This window comes from Ornithorhynchus anatinus, chromosome 11 (genome assembly GCF_004115215.2).
Source record: "Ornithorhynchus anatinus isolate Pmale09 chromosome 11, mOrnAna1.pri.v4, whole genome shotgun sequence".
Taxonomy (NCBI): Eukaryota; Metazoa; Chordata; class Mammalia; order Monotremata; family Ornithorhynchidae; genus Ornithorhynchus; species Ornithorhynchus anatinus.
This window is the reverse complement of record NC_041738.1, coordinates 12,938,975-12,955,807: the sequence shown is the minus strand read 5'-3', so window position 1 is coordinate 12,955,807 and position 16,833 is coordinate 12,938,975. Positions and strand designations below refer to the sequence as shown.

The following is a 16,833-nucleotide window of genomic DNA, read 5'->3' as shown; positions in this document are numbered from 1 at the left end:
GGGGTCATTCTCATTCAGTCATATTTATTGAGCGTTTACTGTGTGCAGAGCACTGTACTAAGCGCTTGGAAAGTCCAATTCGGCAACAGATAGAGACAGCCCCTATCCAGCGACGGGCTCACAGTCTTGTGGGGGTGGGGGTGGTTTTTGTGTGTCTGTGTGGGGGGAGCTGGGATGTGTTAAAAACAAATTGTCATTTTTGTTAAATGCTTAGGTGGCAAGCACTGTTCCAAGCACTGGGGTAGATAGAAGATAATAAGGTGGCACACAGTCACTGTCCCGCATGGAGTTCACAGGCTGAGATTCTAACATTATAGAAATGGCTCTCTAAGAATAATAATTATTATAGTGTTTGTTTAGCACTTATTATGTGCCATGCCCTGTTCTAAGCACTGGAGTAGATCCAAGGTAACTCAGGTTGTACCACGTGGGGCTCGCAGTCTCAATCCCCATTTTCCAGATGAGGTCACTGAGGCCCGGGGAAGTGAAGTGACTTGCCCAAGGTCACCCAGCAGACCAACGGCGGAGCCGGGATTGGAACCCACGGCCTCTGACTCCCAAGCCCGGGCTCTTGTCCGATCAATTTTGAGTTAGAGAAACAGCGCGGCGGAGTGGAACGGGCATGGACCTGGGAGTCAGGAGGTCCTGGGTTCTAATCCCGGCTCTGTCGCTTGTCTGCTGTGGGATCCTGGGCAAGTGACTTCACTTCTCTGGGCCTCAGTTCCCTCATCTGGAAAGTGGCGATTGAGTGTGAGCCCCATGTGGGACAGGGACTGTATCCAACCCAATTTTCTGGTATCGACCCCAGTGCTTAGTACAGTGCCTGATACATAGTAAGTGTGTAACAAATGCCACTGCTATTATTATTATTATTATTATTATTATGGTCGTTATTCTTTCCCTGCAATTTTCCTGTGATGGGCGGATCATATTCTCCCATCTGGAAAAGGAGGATTAAGACGAGGAGCCCCATGTGGGACAGGGACTCTGTCTAACCCGATTATCTGCCATCTACCCCAGTGCTTCCTCCAGTGCCTGACACGTAGTAAGCGTTTAATAAATGCCATTATTATTACCAATGTCAATACTATTATTGTCATTATTATTATTACTCCTTCCCCCCAGTTTTCCCACAATGGACAGATCGTGCTCCAGGTTCTTAGAGGAAAAAACATGTGGGGCGGGGCTGGAGAGGAATTTAATTGTGTTTTTGAAGCCCATTCGTCAATTGATAGTTTTTTGGGAGGAGGAAAACAATAGGGACCGTTTCCCATCTCCGTAAACCCTTCCCGTCCCCGGGAATTCTTCGGGTTCACCCACCGCGGCCCACCTGGGGTCAGGCTCGGGGTGACTATTTTAAGCCAGACTCCCGCAGGAAGTCAGACGCGGCACGTCAGAGTTCTGGAATAGCCTCCGCCGGGGGAGGGCACTGCAGGGTGTGCAGTTCCTCGAGTCTGAAAACGAGCTGGGCCGAGAATTAATTGTGGTCTTTAATTTAATTTAATTTAATTGTGGTACGCGGTAAGCGCTTACTGTTCCCCATTTTACAGGTCAGGTGACCGAGGTCGACCTGGCAGCCCGCTTTTCTGCGGGCTTCGTTTTGTCTTAATCGTTCGATGGGGGGCTTAATTGTCGGTCCGTGGCCGGGAGGGAGCAGTGGAGAGGGGGTGCTTAATAGTGGGGAGGAGGGCGGAGGCCAAGTGACTTGTCCAAGCAGAGCGGCAGAGCCGGGATCGGAACCCGTGAGCTTCTGACTCGCGGCTCCCTACGCCGCGCCTCTCTCTCTCCCTCCCGCCTCACCCTTCGCCCAGAAACACTATCTAACCTTGTCTTCGCTGCCACTTATCCCCCCCGGTTCTCCTCTTACCTCTCTGCCCACTCCTTCTCAGTCCTCCTCCTTCACGGGCTCCTCCTCTGCCCCCCCGCTCTCTAACCGTGGGAGACCCTCAAGGCTCAGTTCTGGGTCCCCTTCTGTGCTCCATCTTCTCCCACCCCTTCCGAGAACTCTTCGGCTCCCTCGGCCTCAACCACCAAGCCCTCCGTGACCGATCCTCCGGCCCCCGTCGTCTCTTCGTCTCGGCGGACTCACGTTCCCTCCGGCCCCCTAGACGTCTCTGCATCCGTCCCGCCAATACCTCCCGCTGCGCGTGGTCTAAAAGCGGACTCGTTATCTTCTCACCCGGATCCCGTCCTGCCCTGGACTCTCCCATCGCTGGAGACGGCACTCCCAAGCTACCCTTATCCTTGACTCTCCTCTCATTTAACCCGCACGTTCGGGCCGTCACCGAACCCTGTCAGTTCTGTCTTCTCAGCGTCTCCAGAATCCGCCCCTTCCTTTCTCCCCGCAAACTGTGAGTCTGCCGATCTGTTCATTCCAAGCGCTTAGTACAGTGCTCTGCACATAGTAAGTGCTCAATAAATACTATTGAATGAATAAGCACTGGTCGTGACCTGGCCGGACTGCTGCCGCAGCCTCTTTGCTGACCTCCCTGCCTTTTTTTTTTTTTTTTTTTAAGGTAATTGTTTAAGTACTTACGTGCCGGGCACCGTACTGAACGCCGGGGTGGAAACAAGCTAATCAGGCCGGACGCAGTCCCCGTCCCCCGTGGGGCTCACAGTCTTAATCCCCCAGTTTACAGATGAGGGAATTGAGGCACAGAGAAGTTAGGTGACTTGCCCAAGGTCACGCAGCAGACAAGTGGCGGAGCCGGGATTAGAGCCGTGGTTCTTCTGACTCCCGGACCCGTGCTCTGTCCCCTAGGCCGTGCCGTCTCTCCGGCCTCCTCCCTTTCCATTCTGCGGCACGGTCATTTTTCTAAAAAAAACAAAAAGCCTGCCCTGTCCACGTCTTCCCTTTTTTCAGAAACCTCCAGTGGTTGCCCACTCATTCAGTTGTATTTATTGAGTGCCCTTTGTGTGCCTAGCACTGTACTAAGCACTCGGCAAAGTACAACACACAAAAAAGTGACATTCCCCGCCCACTGTGAGGTTACGGTCTAGCCATGACATTCTCCCCACCCTCAACCCCAAAGCACTTGTGTACATATCTATAAAACTATATTGTAAATGATTTACATTAATGTCTTCTCCCCCTCTAGACTGTGAAGTTGTCGTGGGCAGCGAGTGTGTCTACCAACTCTGTTGAACTCTCTCAGACACTTAGCACGGGGCTCTGCACGTGGAAAGCGCCCAGTAGATATCATTGATGACGATGGTCTGGTACTGGTGAAGACCATGAGTCGATTGGAGGGACTTCATTGGTAAACGACGATGATGGTATCTGTTAAGCGCTTACGATGTGCCGAGCACTGTACTAAGCGCTTGGAATGAACAGATCGGCAGAGAATAGACACAGAGGGAATGTGTCTATTGTTCTACTGTCCCCTCCCAAGTGCTCAGTACAGTGCTCTGCACACAAGAAGCAGCGTGGCTTAGTGGCAAGAGCCCGGGCTTGGGAGTCAGAGGTCACGGGTTCTAATCCCGCCTCTGCCTCCTGTCAGCTGGGTGACTTTGGGCAAGTCGCTTCACTTCTCTGTGCCTCAGCGACCTCGTCTGCAAAATGGGGATTAAGTCTGTAAGCCCCTCGTGGGACAACCTGATTACCTTGTATCTACCCCAGTGCTTAGAATAGTGCTTGGCACATAGTAAGTGCTTAACAGATACCATCCTTGTTATTATTATTATTCAGTTCTCAAAGCGGGCCGTCTTCCTAAAGGTAAGGGTGGACTTGTGAGCTTGTGTCGACCGATTCTGTTGTGTAGTGCTTCCCCAAGCGTTTAGTACAGTGTTCCGCACAGAATAAGCACTCAATACTACTGATTGATGTAATAATAATGTAGTAATAGTGGTTCTTGTTAAGCACTTACTATGGTCTAAGCGCTGGGTTAGATACAAGTTAATCAACTGGACACAGTCCCTGTTCCACATTGGGCGCTCACTCTTAATCCCCATTTTGTATAGATGAGGTCACAGAGGCCTAGAGAAGTTAAGTGATTTGCCCAAGGTCACACAACAGACAAATGGGTGGAGCTGGGATTAGAACCCATGACCTGACTCCCCATAGTCAGACCTGGTTGAGGCCTCTAAGAGCTTGGTAGAGCAGATTTGAAAAACCACTGTTCTGGGAAAGCTCGCTTCTGTTTTTCTAATCGGACAGTCAGTGGTATTTATGGAGAGCTTACTGTGGGTAGAGCACTGTACTAAATGCTCGGGAGAGTACAGTACCGCCAAGTTGGTAGACGTGTTCCACTGAGCCACACTGGTTCCACTCATCAGCATCCTCTCAAAATTTGCCTTTTTTTTGTTGTTGTTGTTTAACCACCAAGTCGGATTGTTTCTGTTCCCTCTTTGACTGTTAGAGGATAGCAAATGTCGCTCTTCGATTCTTGAAGATCCTTTTCGAGTAACAAGAGTTTCTTTTTCGAGAAGCAGCGTGGCCTGGAGGAAAGAGCACGGGCCTGGGAGTCAGAGGACCTGGGTTCTAATCCCGGCTCTGCCAATTGCTGGCCGCGTGACCTTGGGGAAGTCACTTCACTTTTCCAGGCCTCTGTTCTCCCGTTCTTAGACTCCTATTCTTAGACTGTAGTTCTCCTACTTGGACTGTGAGCGTTCATGTGGGAGAGACCGTGTCCAACCTAATTCACCTGTGTCCACCCCAGTACTTAGCACAGTGTTTGACACATAGTAAACGCTTAACAGCTGCCGTAAAAAAAAAAAAATAGCTTGGGTTTCCTCTGTGAATTGGATTTCTTGTGATTTCTTTCGGATTGCTTTATGGAGTGCCACAGCCAGGGAGGCCTGGGTAGTCTGAGCTGGATCTGTTTCCTTCCCTCCGCAGCAGAGAGAGGAAAAGCAAAAGTATTCCCTCATCGGAACACTGGTGATGTTCACAGGCAAGATAGTTCTGGAAATCTCTCCAGAGCAGCGAAATGTCGTGTGTGCGTCTCTGTGTTTGTGTAATGTGAAATTACTAGCTGACATATGCCTTGGAAAATTCCAAAGGTTCTGCCAATTTTCCAGCCCTGGCCTCGTTGCTGGAATTTTTACATGGGAAAGCAAAACCGTCCTGTCCCTGGACTTACCAACTTTTGTGGCTTTTTGTGAAGCAGGGGTTGGGCGATGCGCCGGCCCCCGCTTTGACCGAGTACCCCGGCAACTTCGTGGCCTGTCTTCTTGTTCGTGTAATCATTCCAGCAAATTTTTTGAGCACTTATTGGGGGCAGAGCACTGTGCTAAGCACTTGGGAGAATCAGAGAAGCAGCGTGGGTCAGTGGAAAGAGCCCGGGCTTGGGAGTCAGAGGTCATGGGTTCGAATCCCTGCTCTGCCACTTGTCAGCTGGCTGACTGTGGGCTTCTCTGTGCCTCAGTTACCTCATCTGGAAAATGGGGATTAACTGTGAGCCTCACATGGGACAACCTGATTACCCTCTATCTACCCCAGCGCTTAGAACAGTGCTCTGCACATAGTAAGCGCTGAACAGATACCAGCGTTGTTATTACAGTGCGACAAAAGGCAAGCACATTTCCTGCCCACAACGAGCATCTTGTCCTGGACAGACACTGAGGCATCTTCATTATGCCCGTGTCTCCCCTTTCCAGGAGTGGGTGGGGAACCCTCTCCTTCGGTCCCTAGCCTCGTTTAATCGGCGGGGGAAGGCAGTCTTCAATCAGTCAATTATACTTTTCGACCCTTTACTATGTACAAAGCAGTCAGTTCTATTTACTGAGCGCTTACTCTGTGCAGAGCCCTGGGCTAAGCGTTTGGGAGAGTACAATATTACAGACACATTTAGAGTACCGTTCTATGCTCTTGGGAGAGTATAAAACAAGGGAATAAGCAGACACGTTCCCTACCCATGAGCGTAGCAATAAGCGCTTAGTACAGTGCTCTGCACACAGTAATCGCTCAATAAATACGAGTGAATAATAATAATTATGGTATTTGTTAAGCACTTAGTATGTGCCGGGCACTGTTCTGAGCACTGGGGTGGATACAAGGTAATCAGGTTCGTTCATTCATTCGTTCAGTCGTATTTACTGAGCACCTACTGTGTGCAGAGCACTCTACTAAGCGCTTGGAATGTAGGTGGTTGGACACAGTCCCTGACCCTTACAGGGTTCACAGTCTTCATCCCCATTTTACAGATGAGGGCACTTGGGCCCAGAGAAGTGAAGCGACTTGTCCAACATCACACAGCAGACAAGGGGTTGGAGCGGGGATTGGAACCCATGACTTCCTGACTCCCAGGCCCGCGCTCTACCCATTAGACCACGCTGCCACTCACTTTTGCAAGTGTGACGCGGTGGTGATGGTATTCAATACAGCGCGTTGCAGCCGATCGGTAAATACCATTATCCATCAGTGGCCGAGCACCCGCCGTGTACGGAGCACTGTCCTGAATGTTTGGGAGACGACCGGAGAGCTAGTAGAAATGATTCATTCGTTCGGTCATACTGATCGAGCGCTTACTGTGTGCAGAACCCTGCACTAAGCACTTGGGAGAATACAGCGCAACCCCAAACAGACCCATTCGCTGCCCACAACGAGCTTACTGACTTCGGGGAGCTTACGAACCTAGCCGGGGAGACCGAGGCTTGAAATCATTTTGACCGGGGTGGGGGAAAAGAAAAATGGCTGTGTGAGAGAGTTGGTGCTGAAATAATAAGGAATGTAAGATTCCCTACTAAAGGGCTTCAGGGGGTTGTGAGTAAGCAAGTGGGTATTTTGGAGCTGAAGTGCAAATTGAAATATGACCCCGGGGGGAGAAGGTGAATTCGTCAGGAAAGGCCTCGGGGAGACCTTTCAGAAGGTCTTTGAAGAAAGGGAGAATTGTATATTATTGCTACAGTAGCCCTACTTGAAACTGTGAATAAAATGAGTATTTTCCCAGAGCCCCCGGTGACATTTCAGCTAGGCCTTCTCCCCTTCCACACCTCCTCCACCTTCCATCCTTCTGTCCAGTCTGCCTCGCCCCCTGCTCTCCGGTTGCTTTTATTTAAGCCCCTGAATGTCAAGGAGGAGAAGGAACGTTCAGGCTAGAGGTGGGAGATTGTAAGCTCCTCCAGGGCGGGGATCAGTTGGTCCTACTCCGTCGTGTTATCCCGAGGGCTTAGACCAGTACTGTGCACACGGTAAGCGCTCAGATGCCGACGGTGATGATGCTGAGGTGCTGCAAGGAGTGTTAGCTGGTTGTGGGTAGGGAACGGCGTCCCACCCGATAAGGATGTGTGGACCCCAGGGCTTAATACAGTGCCTGGCGCATAGTAAACACATAACAAATGCCATAAAAATAAATAATTGTCATGGATTAATCAGTAATTGTGATATTTGTTAAGCGCTTGCTGTGTGCCAAGGGACCGTACGAAGCACTGGGGTGGATCCAAGCGAACGGGGTTGGACGCAGTCCCTGTCCCACCTGGGGCTCACAGTCTTAAACCCCATTTTACAGCTGAGGTAACCGAGGCCCAGAGAAGTGAAGCGACTTGCCGAAGATCACCCAGAACAGACAAGTGGCGGAACCCGGATTAGAACCCAGGTCCTTCTGACTCTATCCACGAGGCCACACAGCTTCTCTGTTGAAGCGTTCTTGGTCGAGTGCTTATCGTGAGTGGAACAGTGTAACTGAGTGTTTAGGGAGATATAGAGTACAACAAATCTGCGAGACACGTCTCCTGCCCACAGAGAGCTTACAGTCTAGAGAGGAGGGAAGATATTAAAATGAATTTCGGCTGTGTCCGTAAGTGCCGTGGGGCTGAGGGAGGGCGGAATATCAAGTGCCGAGTTCAGTGGGCCGAGGAAAAACGTCCCTTCCCTCAGGTTCTGGAAAGGGAACCAGTCAGTTGGAAAAACATCTGGTGTGGGCTGGATGTGGAGAGCGGCAGAATTTACCGAGTGGAAAAAAACAGCTCGGAGAGGGTCCAGATTCTGAAATATTGCTCCCGATTACTGAGGTTTTCCATTATCAAAATTTGTTCTTGGACCTTTGCCGTCGTTATCGCCGTCGGTGGTATTTATTGAGCACTTACTATGTGCAGAGCGCCGGATCAAGCGCTTGGGAGAGGACAGTCCAATGGGAATGTGGCTCTGATTCCTAATCCGAAGATTGATTTTTTGTGGCTTCTCTCCCCACCGCTTTCAAACACGCTCGTGTCTCCCCCGACCTATCCCTTGACCCCACGGCTCCCTCGGGTTATTGCCCCATCTTCCTCCTGTTCCTTTCCAAACTCCTTGAGCGAGTTGTCTGCACCCGCCGTCTCAAGTTCCTCTCCCCCGATTCTCTCCTTGCCCCCCTCCAGTCTGACTTCCGTCCTCTTCACTCCAAAGAAACTTCCCTCTCAGAGGTCACCAGTGATCTCCTCCTTGCCAAATCCAATTCATCCTCCTCAGTGTCTCAACTCCCTTCGCCCCCCTCTCCTGGAAACATTATCCAACCTTGGCCTCACTGACCCCGTCCTCTCCTGGTTCTCCTCCTCGCTCTCTGGCCGTTCATTTTCACGGGTTCCTCCTCTGCCTCCCACCCTTAATTGTAGGGGTCCCTCGGGGTTCAGTTCTGGGTCCCCTTCCATTCCCCATCTACAACCACTCCCTTGGAGAACTCGTTGGCTCACCTGGCTTCAGTTACCACCCCTGCGCGGATGAGTCCCAAATCTTCATCTCCAGCCCTGATCCCTTTCCCTCTCCGCAGTCCCGCATCTCCTCCTGCTTTCAAGACATCTCACTTGGTTATCTTCCCATCGCCCCAAACCTAATATGTCTAAAACGAAACGTATCTTCCCACCCAGACCCCGTCCTCCCCGTGACTTTTTCTTCCCTATACACGGCACCACCATCCTCCCGTCTCACGAGCCTGTAACCTTGGCGTGATCCCTGACTCCTCTCTCTCATTCAACTCACAGATTCAATCCGTCACCGAATCCTGTTGGTTCCACGTTCACAACATCATTAAAATCTGCCCCTTCCTCTCCATCCAAACCACGTTAATCCGATCATTTATCCTCTCCATGATGACAGTCACCAGCCTCCTTGCTGACCTCCCTGCCCCCTGTCTCTCCCCACTCCAGCCTGTACTTCACCCTGCTGCCTGGATCGTTTTTTACAAAAACATTCAGGCCACGTTTCCCCATTCCTCACGAAACTCCAGTGGCTACCCGTCCACCTCCACGTTGAACAAAAACTCCTCACCATTGGTTATAAAACAGTCACCTTGTCCCCGCCCGCCTCACCTTGCTACTCTCCTTCTACAACCCAGCCCGCACACCTCGCTCCTCTAATGCCAGCCTTCTCACTGTACTTCGACCTCGTCCGTCTCGCCGGCAGCCTCTCGCCCACGTCCTGCCTCTGGCCCGGAACCCCCCCCCCCCCCTCAAATCCGACAGATTTATACTCTCCCCACCTTCAAGGCCTTATTGAAGGCACGTCTCCTCCAAAAGGCCTTCCCTAAGCTCTCTCATCCTTTTCTTCAACTCCCTTCTGCGTCGCTCTGACTTGCTCCCTTTATTCGTCCCCCTTCCCAGTCCCACAGCACTTCTCTCCGTATCTGGAATTGATTTATTTATATTAATGCCTGTCTCCCCCCTAAGCTCGTCATGGGCAGGGAATGTGGGTGTTATATTGCTATACTGCCCTCTCCCAAGCGCTCAGTACAGTGCTCTGTAGACAGTAGGCGCTCAGGAAATGCGATGGAATGAATGAAGAAATGAGAGAACGGTGGAGGGGTGTTGTCTGCACTGGGTGGGCCTGTGGACCTCTGTAGAAGGGTTCAGTCCATACTGGGTTGGCTTGGCCAGGATTGGCTGAATTTCCAATTCTCTCCCGTTCATTAGCCTGGCCTGCTGTGGATCTGACACTTGGGAAAAATATCTTTAAGCCCCAAGCCTCCCACCTCCTTCCTGAAGCAGACTTGAGCAAAGCTGTCCCCTTCGGGACCGCAGAGCTCACTGGAGAGCAGTCGGTCAGCGGTATTTATTGAGCGCTTACTGTGTGCGGAGCGCTCTTCTTAAGCGCTTGGGAGAGGACCATCCGAAAGAGTTGGCAGGCGTGTTCTCTACCCACAACAAGCCTACGGTCTAGAGGGGAAGGTGGACATTCTAAATAAAGAAATCAATTTCAGCCGCGCAAGCAGTACTGACAGTAGTAGTAATTACGGTGGTAAGCACTTACTCTGTGCCCCGCCCCGGGCTAAACGCTGGGATGGATGCACGCAAATCGGGTCGGACCCAGTCCCCGTCCCACGTGGGACTCTCATTCTCAATCCCCATTTTACAGGTGAGGTAACCGAGTCCCGGAAAAGTGACTTGCCAAGGTCACACAGCAGACAGATGGCAGAGCCGGGATTAGAACCCACGACCTTCTGACTCCCAGCCCTGTGCACTGCCGCTTTTCTTAGCAGCCTCCCCGCGCAAGCTAATACTGGGCGGGTTTTCCCGGGGTGCGGGCCGGTTAACTCCATCCAGTTTGGCCCCCGCCCGCTCCCGGTTCCGTTGGCAGGGGGACTGTGGGAGGGGGCCCCGAAGTGGTTTCTTGGGGCTTCTTTTCTTGGGAATCGTGAAGTCCGTCGTTAACTAAGGCGGAGAGATGCTTCCCGCTCCGTTTACTGTTAGAGCGTACTCGCCCAAGGGCTTAGTACTGTGCTTCGCACACAGTAGGCGCTCAGTAAATACGCTTGAACGAACGAACCAATGAGATGTTCCCCGGTGTCTCTATTAGCTTTGAAAGACTGTGGTCCTTCAGGTGCAGCTCCTCTCCATTGGCTTTAAAGCCGTCCGTCTCCTTGCCCCCTCCTACCTCACATCGCTTCTCTCCCGCAAGCCAGCGTGCCCACTTTGCTCCTGTAGTGCCAACCTCCTCGCCGTACCTCCGTCTCGCCTGCCTCACCGCCGACCCCTCGCCCACGTCCTGCCTCAGGCCCGGAGCGCCCTCCCTCCTCTAATCCGTCAGACAACCACTCTCCCCCGCTTCAGAGTCTTGTCGTACGTCCGTCTCTTCCAAGAGGCCTTCCCAGACTCAGCTCCGCTTTTCCTCATCTCCCCCTCCCTTCTGCGTCGCCCTGACTCGCTCCCTTTTCCCTCTGCTCCCCCTCCGCCCTCTGCTCCTCCCCCTTCCCCCTTCACCTCCCCTCAGCTGAGCCCCTTTTCCGTCTGCTCCCCATCCTCTGCTCCTCCCCCTCCCTCCTTCCCCTCCCCTCAGCACTGCGCTCATTTGTATATATCATTTATTACCCTATTTATTTTGTTCACGAGGTGTACGTGCATCCCTCTGATTCTCTTTGTCATGATAACGTTGTCTTGTTTCTGTTCCGTTCTGTTTTGCTCTGCCGTCTGTTTAGACCGTGAGCCCGTCGTTGGGCAGGGATGGTCTCTATCTGTTGCCGGATTGTCCGTTCCAAGCGCTTAGTACAGTGCTGTGCATATAGTAAGCGCTCATTAAATACCACTGAATGAATGAGGAACAGAAAAGTGAAGTGACTTGCCCAGGAACTCTGGTGCCGTTGAAAAAAAGACCGGGAGCGGGGGGAGTGAATCCGTTTTCCGAATGCTCCCGGCCACCTACATCCCGTTCGATAAATCTCAGAGGCGGGGAAGAGTGGGGACTTTGAATTTGGAAACAAATAGTCGCTCCCTTTGTTCTTCCTCCCTCTCAGCCCCACTGCCCCGACGTACATGTCTGTAACTTATTTGTATTGATGTCTGCCTCCCCCCGCCTAGACTCTAAACTCGTTGTGGGAAGGGAGTGTGTCCGTTAATTGTTTTGTCGTATTTTCCCAAGCGCTTAGTACAGCGCTCCGCACCCAGCAAGCGCTCAATAAATACCGAACACCATTGATGGGTGCATTTCCTTTCCCTTCCGCGAACAGAGGGCCCCTCCTCTCCCTAAGACGTGATGGTTAAATCAGTCGGTAACGTTTGTAGTAACTAGACCGTGAGCTCCTTGAAGGCAGAGTTCTTGTCGCGTGCCCTCCCAAGCGCTTAGTATGGAATTCGGTACTCAACGCCCCAGGCACAACTTTCCGACTTGGGCCCGTCTCAAACCTCCCGTCAACTGTTCGAAAATCTCCACCGCCGGAGTGGTCACACGGTGAGTGGTCACCGCTCACCGATGGCCGTCATCCAGCGCAGCGGTTCGCGGCAGGACAGTCCCGTCCCCCCGTACGTACCGAGAGCCCGCGACCGTCAAGAGAAGCGGCGTGGTTCGGCGCACAGGGCACGGACCGGGGATCCGGGTTCCGATCCCGGCTCTGCCGCTCGTCTGCTGGGCGACCTCGGGCGTGTCATTTCACTTCTCCGAGCTTCGGTTCCCTCATCTGTAAAATGAGATTGGGAGCCCCACGTGGGAGACGGACTGCGCCCGGCCTGATTAGCTTCTATCTCCCCCAGCGCTTAGAGTCTGGCGCATTGTAAGCGCTTAGCAAATACCATAAAAAAAAAAAAATTGATTTTCTCGAGTACCTAGTGCCGCGTACGGAACGCCGTGTCGGGGGGAGCGAGACGGGAGCAAGACACTCTTTCCCCTGCCCTCGAGGGGCTCCCGTTCGAACAGGGGAGACGGGCGAGACGTCCCCGGGGGGTGACCTTTAACCGGTCGGAGCGGCCCGTGGTGACCGGTGAAGTGACCCTCTTCCTGGTGGTTTTGCCTTTGCAGATGTTCTCGAACAACGACGAAGCCGTGATCAATAAAAAGCTTCCCAAAGAGCTGCTGCTGAGGTGAGTCCGAGGGAGGAGGGTTTTTCCTCCCCGGGGGGGTTGGCGGAGGTGGTGGTCATCGGCCGTCCGGAGCCCTCCCCGGGACCAGCTTCGGGAGCGGCGGCCGGCTGCGGGTTCCATTCCCTTCGGCGGGGAGTCGGGGTCTTCGCCGGGCACTCGTTCGTTCATCCGGGTGTATCGATTGAGCACTTACTGTGCGCAAAGCACTGGACCGAGCATTTGGGGGAGCGCACCGTAGCGATCAACATTCCCCGCCCACAGTGGGCTCACCGATCGTAGTTATCGAGTGATGTCAAGCGCCATCCTGAGCAAGAGAGGCGGCGTGGCCTGGGAGTGAGAAGGACCTGGGTTCTAATCCTGGCTCCGCCACTTGCCCGCTCTGGGAACCGGGGCCTGCAAAATGGGGATTCAGTACCTCTTCTCCCTCTTAGGATGGGAGCCCCACGTAAGACCTAATCTTCTTGTATCTACTTCAGTGCTTGGCATCTAGTAAGCGCTTAGCAAATACCAATTATTATTATTACTTAGACTCTGAGCTCCATGTGCAACAGGGACCATGTCTAATGTGATTAACTTGTATCTACCTCAGAGCTTAGAACAGTGGTTGACACAAGCACACAATAATAATAATAATAATAATGGTATTTAAGTGCTTACTATGTGCCAGACACTGTACTAAGCGCTGGGGTGGATACAAGCAAATCGGGTTGGACACAGTCCCTGTCCCACGTGGGGCTCCCAGTCTCAATCCCCATTTTACAGATGAGGTAACTGAGGCCCAGGGAAGTGAAGCGACTTGTCCGCGGTCACCCAACAGATAAATGGCGGAGCCGGGATTAGAACCCGTGACCTTCTGACTCCCAGGTCCGTGGTCTCACTAAGCCATGCTGCTTAACAGATACTACTTAAAAAAAAAATGCCCTTCTTCCTCGACCATTTGTTCCATTCTTCGGTTTTCCACTGACGCTCAATACTCCCGAGCTTGCCGAAAACTTGGTAAAGAGCCGCGGCTCTCTTTCTCTTTCCCTTTCGCTGGGGTTTTATGATGTCTGTCGCTAGGCAGAAGCAAGTCTGTAAACATTCGGAACACCATCAAAGGAAGGTGTTCGGCGAGCAGCTCCCTCGGCTTGCAGTGGCACAAGCCGATTTGTTTCCATCCTGCTGGAGGAAAGGTGACCGGGGAGGGGTCGGATACGGGGAGGTACCCCAAGCGCTTTAAATTAAGCAGGAGTCGGGAAGCGGAGGCGGGGGCTTCCGGGAGACGGCGTCTCCCTCCCGCGGTCGTGACTGGACGTTGAGGAAAGGCTGAGGCCGTGGCTGCCGGGAAGGGTCTTGTAGAGTGGGATCTGGCGGGGGTCGGCCCAGGTGCCGGCAGTGGTTTGGACCGGGACGTGTTCGTGGGGCGGGAAGAGGTGGGGCAGCGCCTAACCTCCGCTGGCCTCCTCAGCCGGTCGATCGTAGTCATCGAGCCCTTACTATGTGCACGGCACTGCGAGAAGCAGCCCGGCCTAGTCGATAGAGCACGGGCCCGGGAGTCGGGAGGTCGTGGATCCTGATCCCGGCTCCACCGCTTGTCTGCTGTGCCATCCTGGGCAAGTCCCTTCACTCCTCTGGGCCTCGGGGACCCCGTCTGGAAAATGGGGATTGGGACTGTGAGCCCCGCGGGGGACGGGGACCGCGTCCACCCGCTCTGCGAAGGGTTGCCTCCGGATTGAGCACCGTCTTGACAGATGGAGTTTGGGGAGTTCGTGGCCTCCGGCAGGCAAGGCGAATCACCGCCTCCCCTGCCCGGGCAAAGACGGGACACTCGCTGCGTCGGGAGGGAGGGGAAGGCGGCGAGTTCAGACACTGGGGCCGGGCGGAGCTCGGGAGCCACGTGGCGGAGCGTAGCACTTCACGCCGGCATCTGGGTACTAGCCCGTCTTCAGAAAGAGGGGACCCCTGGAGCCAGCCACTTCCATTCAGTCATTCAATCGTATTTCCGTTCCCCTCCCGCCCAGCCTGGGTCGGGCACTACCACTGAGTTCCTAGAACACCCTGCTTCCGGCTTAAATAATAACGATCGTAATAATTGCGGTATTTAAGTGCTTCCCCTGTGCCGGGCACTGTACTAGGGTGGATACAAGCAAGTCGGGTTGGAAACGGTCCCTGTCCCTCAGGGGGCTCAGTCCTCATCCCTGTTTTACAGATGAAGTAACTGAGGCCCAGAGAAGTGAAGTGATTTGCCCAAGGTCACCCAGCAGACAAGTGGCGGACCGGGGATTAGAACCCATGACCTTTTGGCTCCCGGGCCCATGCTGTATCCGTTACACCATGCTGCTTGACCTGAACTCTTACGCTGGTTCCTTCATTCATTCGGTACTATTTATTGAGCGCTTACTGTGTACAGAGCACTGTACCGAGCGCTTGGGAGAGGACAGTACAATATACAGACACATTCCCTGCCCACAGCGAGCTGGATCTCCTCCTTCCATTGAAAGGCAGAGTTGTTTTTTCTTTTCTTTTTCATGCTATTTGTTGGGCACGTACTATGCACCGGCGTAGATACAAGCTGATCAGGTTGGACACAACCCCGTCCCCCGTGGGACTCATTCACTCGTTCAGCTTAATTATTGAGCGCTTACTGCGTGTAGAGCACTGTACTGAACGCTTGGAAAGTACGATTCGGCATTAAAGAGAGACAGTCCCTACCCACGCAGGACTTACGGTCTAGAAGGGGCGGGGAAGACAGACATCATCACACCCATCTCACAGAGGGGCCAACCGAGGCCCAGAGAAGTGAGGCGACTTGCCCAGGGTCCGCCGGCGGAGCCCAGCTCCTCCGACACCCGGGCCCTTTCCACCAGGCCTCTCCCGGTTCCTCGGCGGCGGTTCCGAGCTCCGGCCCCGGGAAATTCCTTTGGCCCCGATGGACGGTCACCCCCTCTCGGGGCGAGACGAGCTGCATTTACGTAGGGGCGCCTCCCGGAGATGAATGCGCGCGTCGAGAGGACAAAGAGACCTGTGTGTGTCGAAGCAGCCCGGCTGTGTAGCAGCCTGTTCCCCGACGGAGCCGCTCTGAGGGAGGCATTGATGACCACGCAACTGGGAGGTCAAGGGATAGAGAAGGCCACACAGTTGGGCCCACGCACGCCCTTTTCGCTAAGGGCGACCGGTTTCTGGGAGGAGGTAGAGAGGCGTTGATGCCCGTAAGCTGGCGGGCCCGACGGACTTCCCGGGGTGGGCAGCGGCAGTCTGTCGATTGTTATGTCGCGCTCTCCCAAGCGCTTAGTACGGTGCTCTGACCCAGTAAGCGCTCCGTAAATGTGATGGAATAATAATGAAAGCGGTGGGGGGGGGGGTGTTACGCGCTTACTATGTGCCCAGCACTGTTCTGACGCGCTGGGGTAGATACAAGCACATCGAGTGGGCCGCAGTTCCCGTCCCACGGGGGGTTCACAGTCTCAATCCCCATCTTAGCTTTGCGTGTGACATCAGCCAGTCAGTGGCCACTTGCCCCATCTGCCCCCTACCCTCGGCCCCCGTCCCCTTCCACTTCACGGAGAATTTAACTCGCTTCGAACGGCACCGCGTCTTCCCTAGCCAGGGTTCTCGCCGGGCCTGGCGGCTAGAAGGCGGCTGGGGAATCGGGCAGCGTTCTCGCGGCGCCCGTCTGCCTGGAGGGAACTCCCCACCGGGCCGGGGCCTGTGGTTCGTGGGGAAATCACCGCCCTCCGTCACCTGCCGCTTTCTGGCGGTCCGGTCGCCCGCTAATCCGATAGCCCCGGCCGTTTAGAAGTTAGCCCCCGGAACAGCGGTTCCCTGGAACCCCAGCTGGCGTCTCTGATGGCGGGCAGAGGGAGGCTCCGAGAAATAGCGCCCAACTGGGCCGTACCCGGGGATATCTGCGTGTGGTGTGGGCAAAGAATTCTTTCTTCCCAGACTCCCTCCCTCTCGCGTCATTTCTGTCGGGGCAGCCTCGGCTCCTGATACTGAAAATGTCTGTGCTTTTTCAGTTAAGGTGATTCAGGCTGCGGAAAGCCACCGGGAATTCCTTCCTGGGCTTCCGTTAGACTTGGGTCCCGTGAAAGCCCCGTAGGGATTGGCCGGTCCAGAGGCAGGAATCTTCCTCCTCTCTCGCCCCGCTCCGGTCTA

General features: G+C 53.9%; 1 protein-coding gene across 5 annotated transcripts in view; it reads left to right on the top strand.

The window, feature by feature from the left end:
• Positions 1–16,833, top strand: part of FBXL20 (F-box and leucine rich repeat protein 20) — a 79,549-nt gene that overhangs the window by 24,552 nt on the left and 38,164 nt on the right. For 4 of the 5 annotated variants that reach the window (XM_029074386.2, XM_029074388.2, XM_029074387.2 and 1 more), the window contains exon 2: positions 12,638–12,699. In XM_029074386.2, the coding sequence (XP_028930219.1) occupies positions 12,638–12,699 (62 nt within the window). Of the gene's footprint in view, positions 1–11,849; positions 12,074–12,637; positions 12,700–16,833 lie in introns of those variants that run through there. The other variant, XM_039913563.1, reaches the window with a different exon arrangement.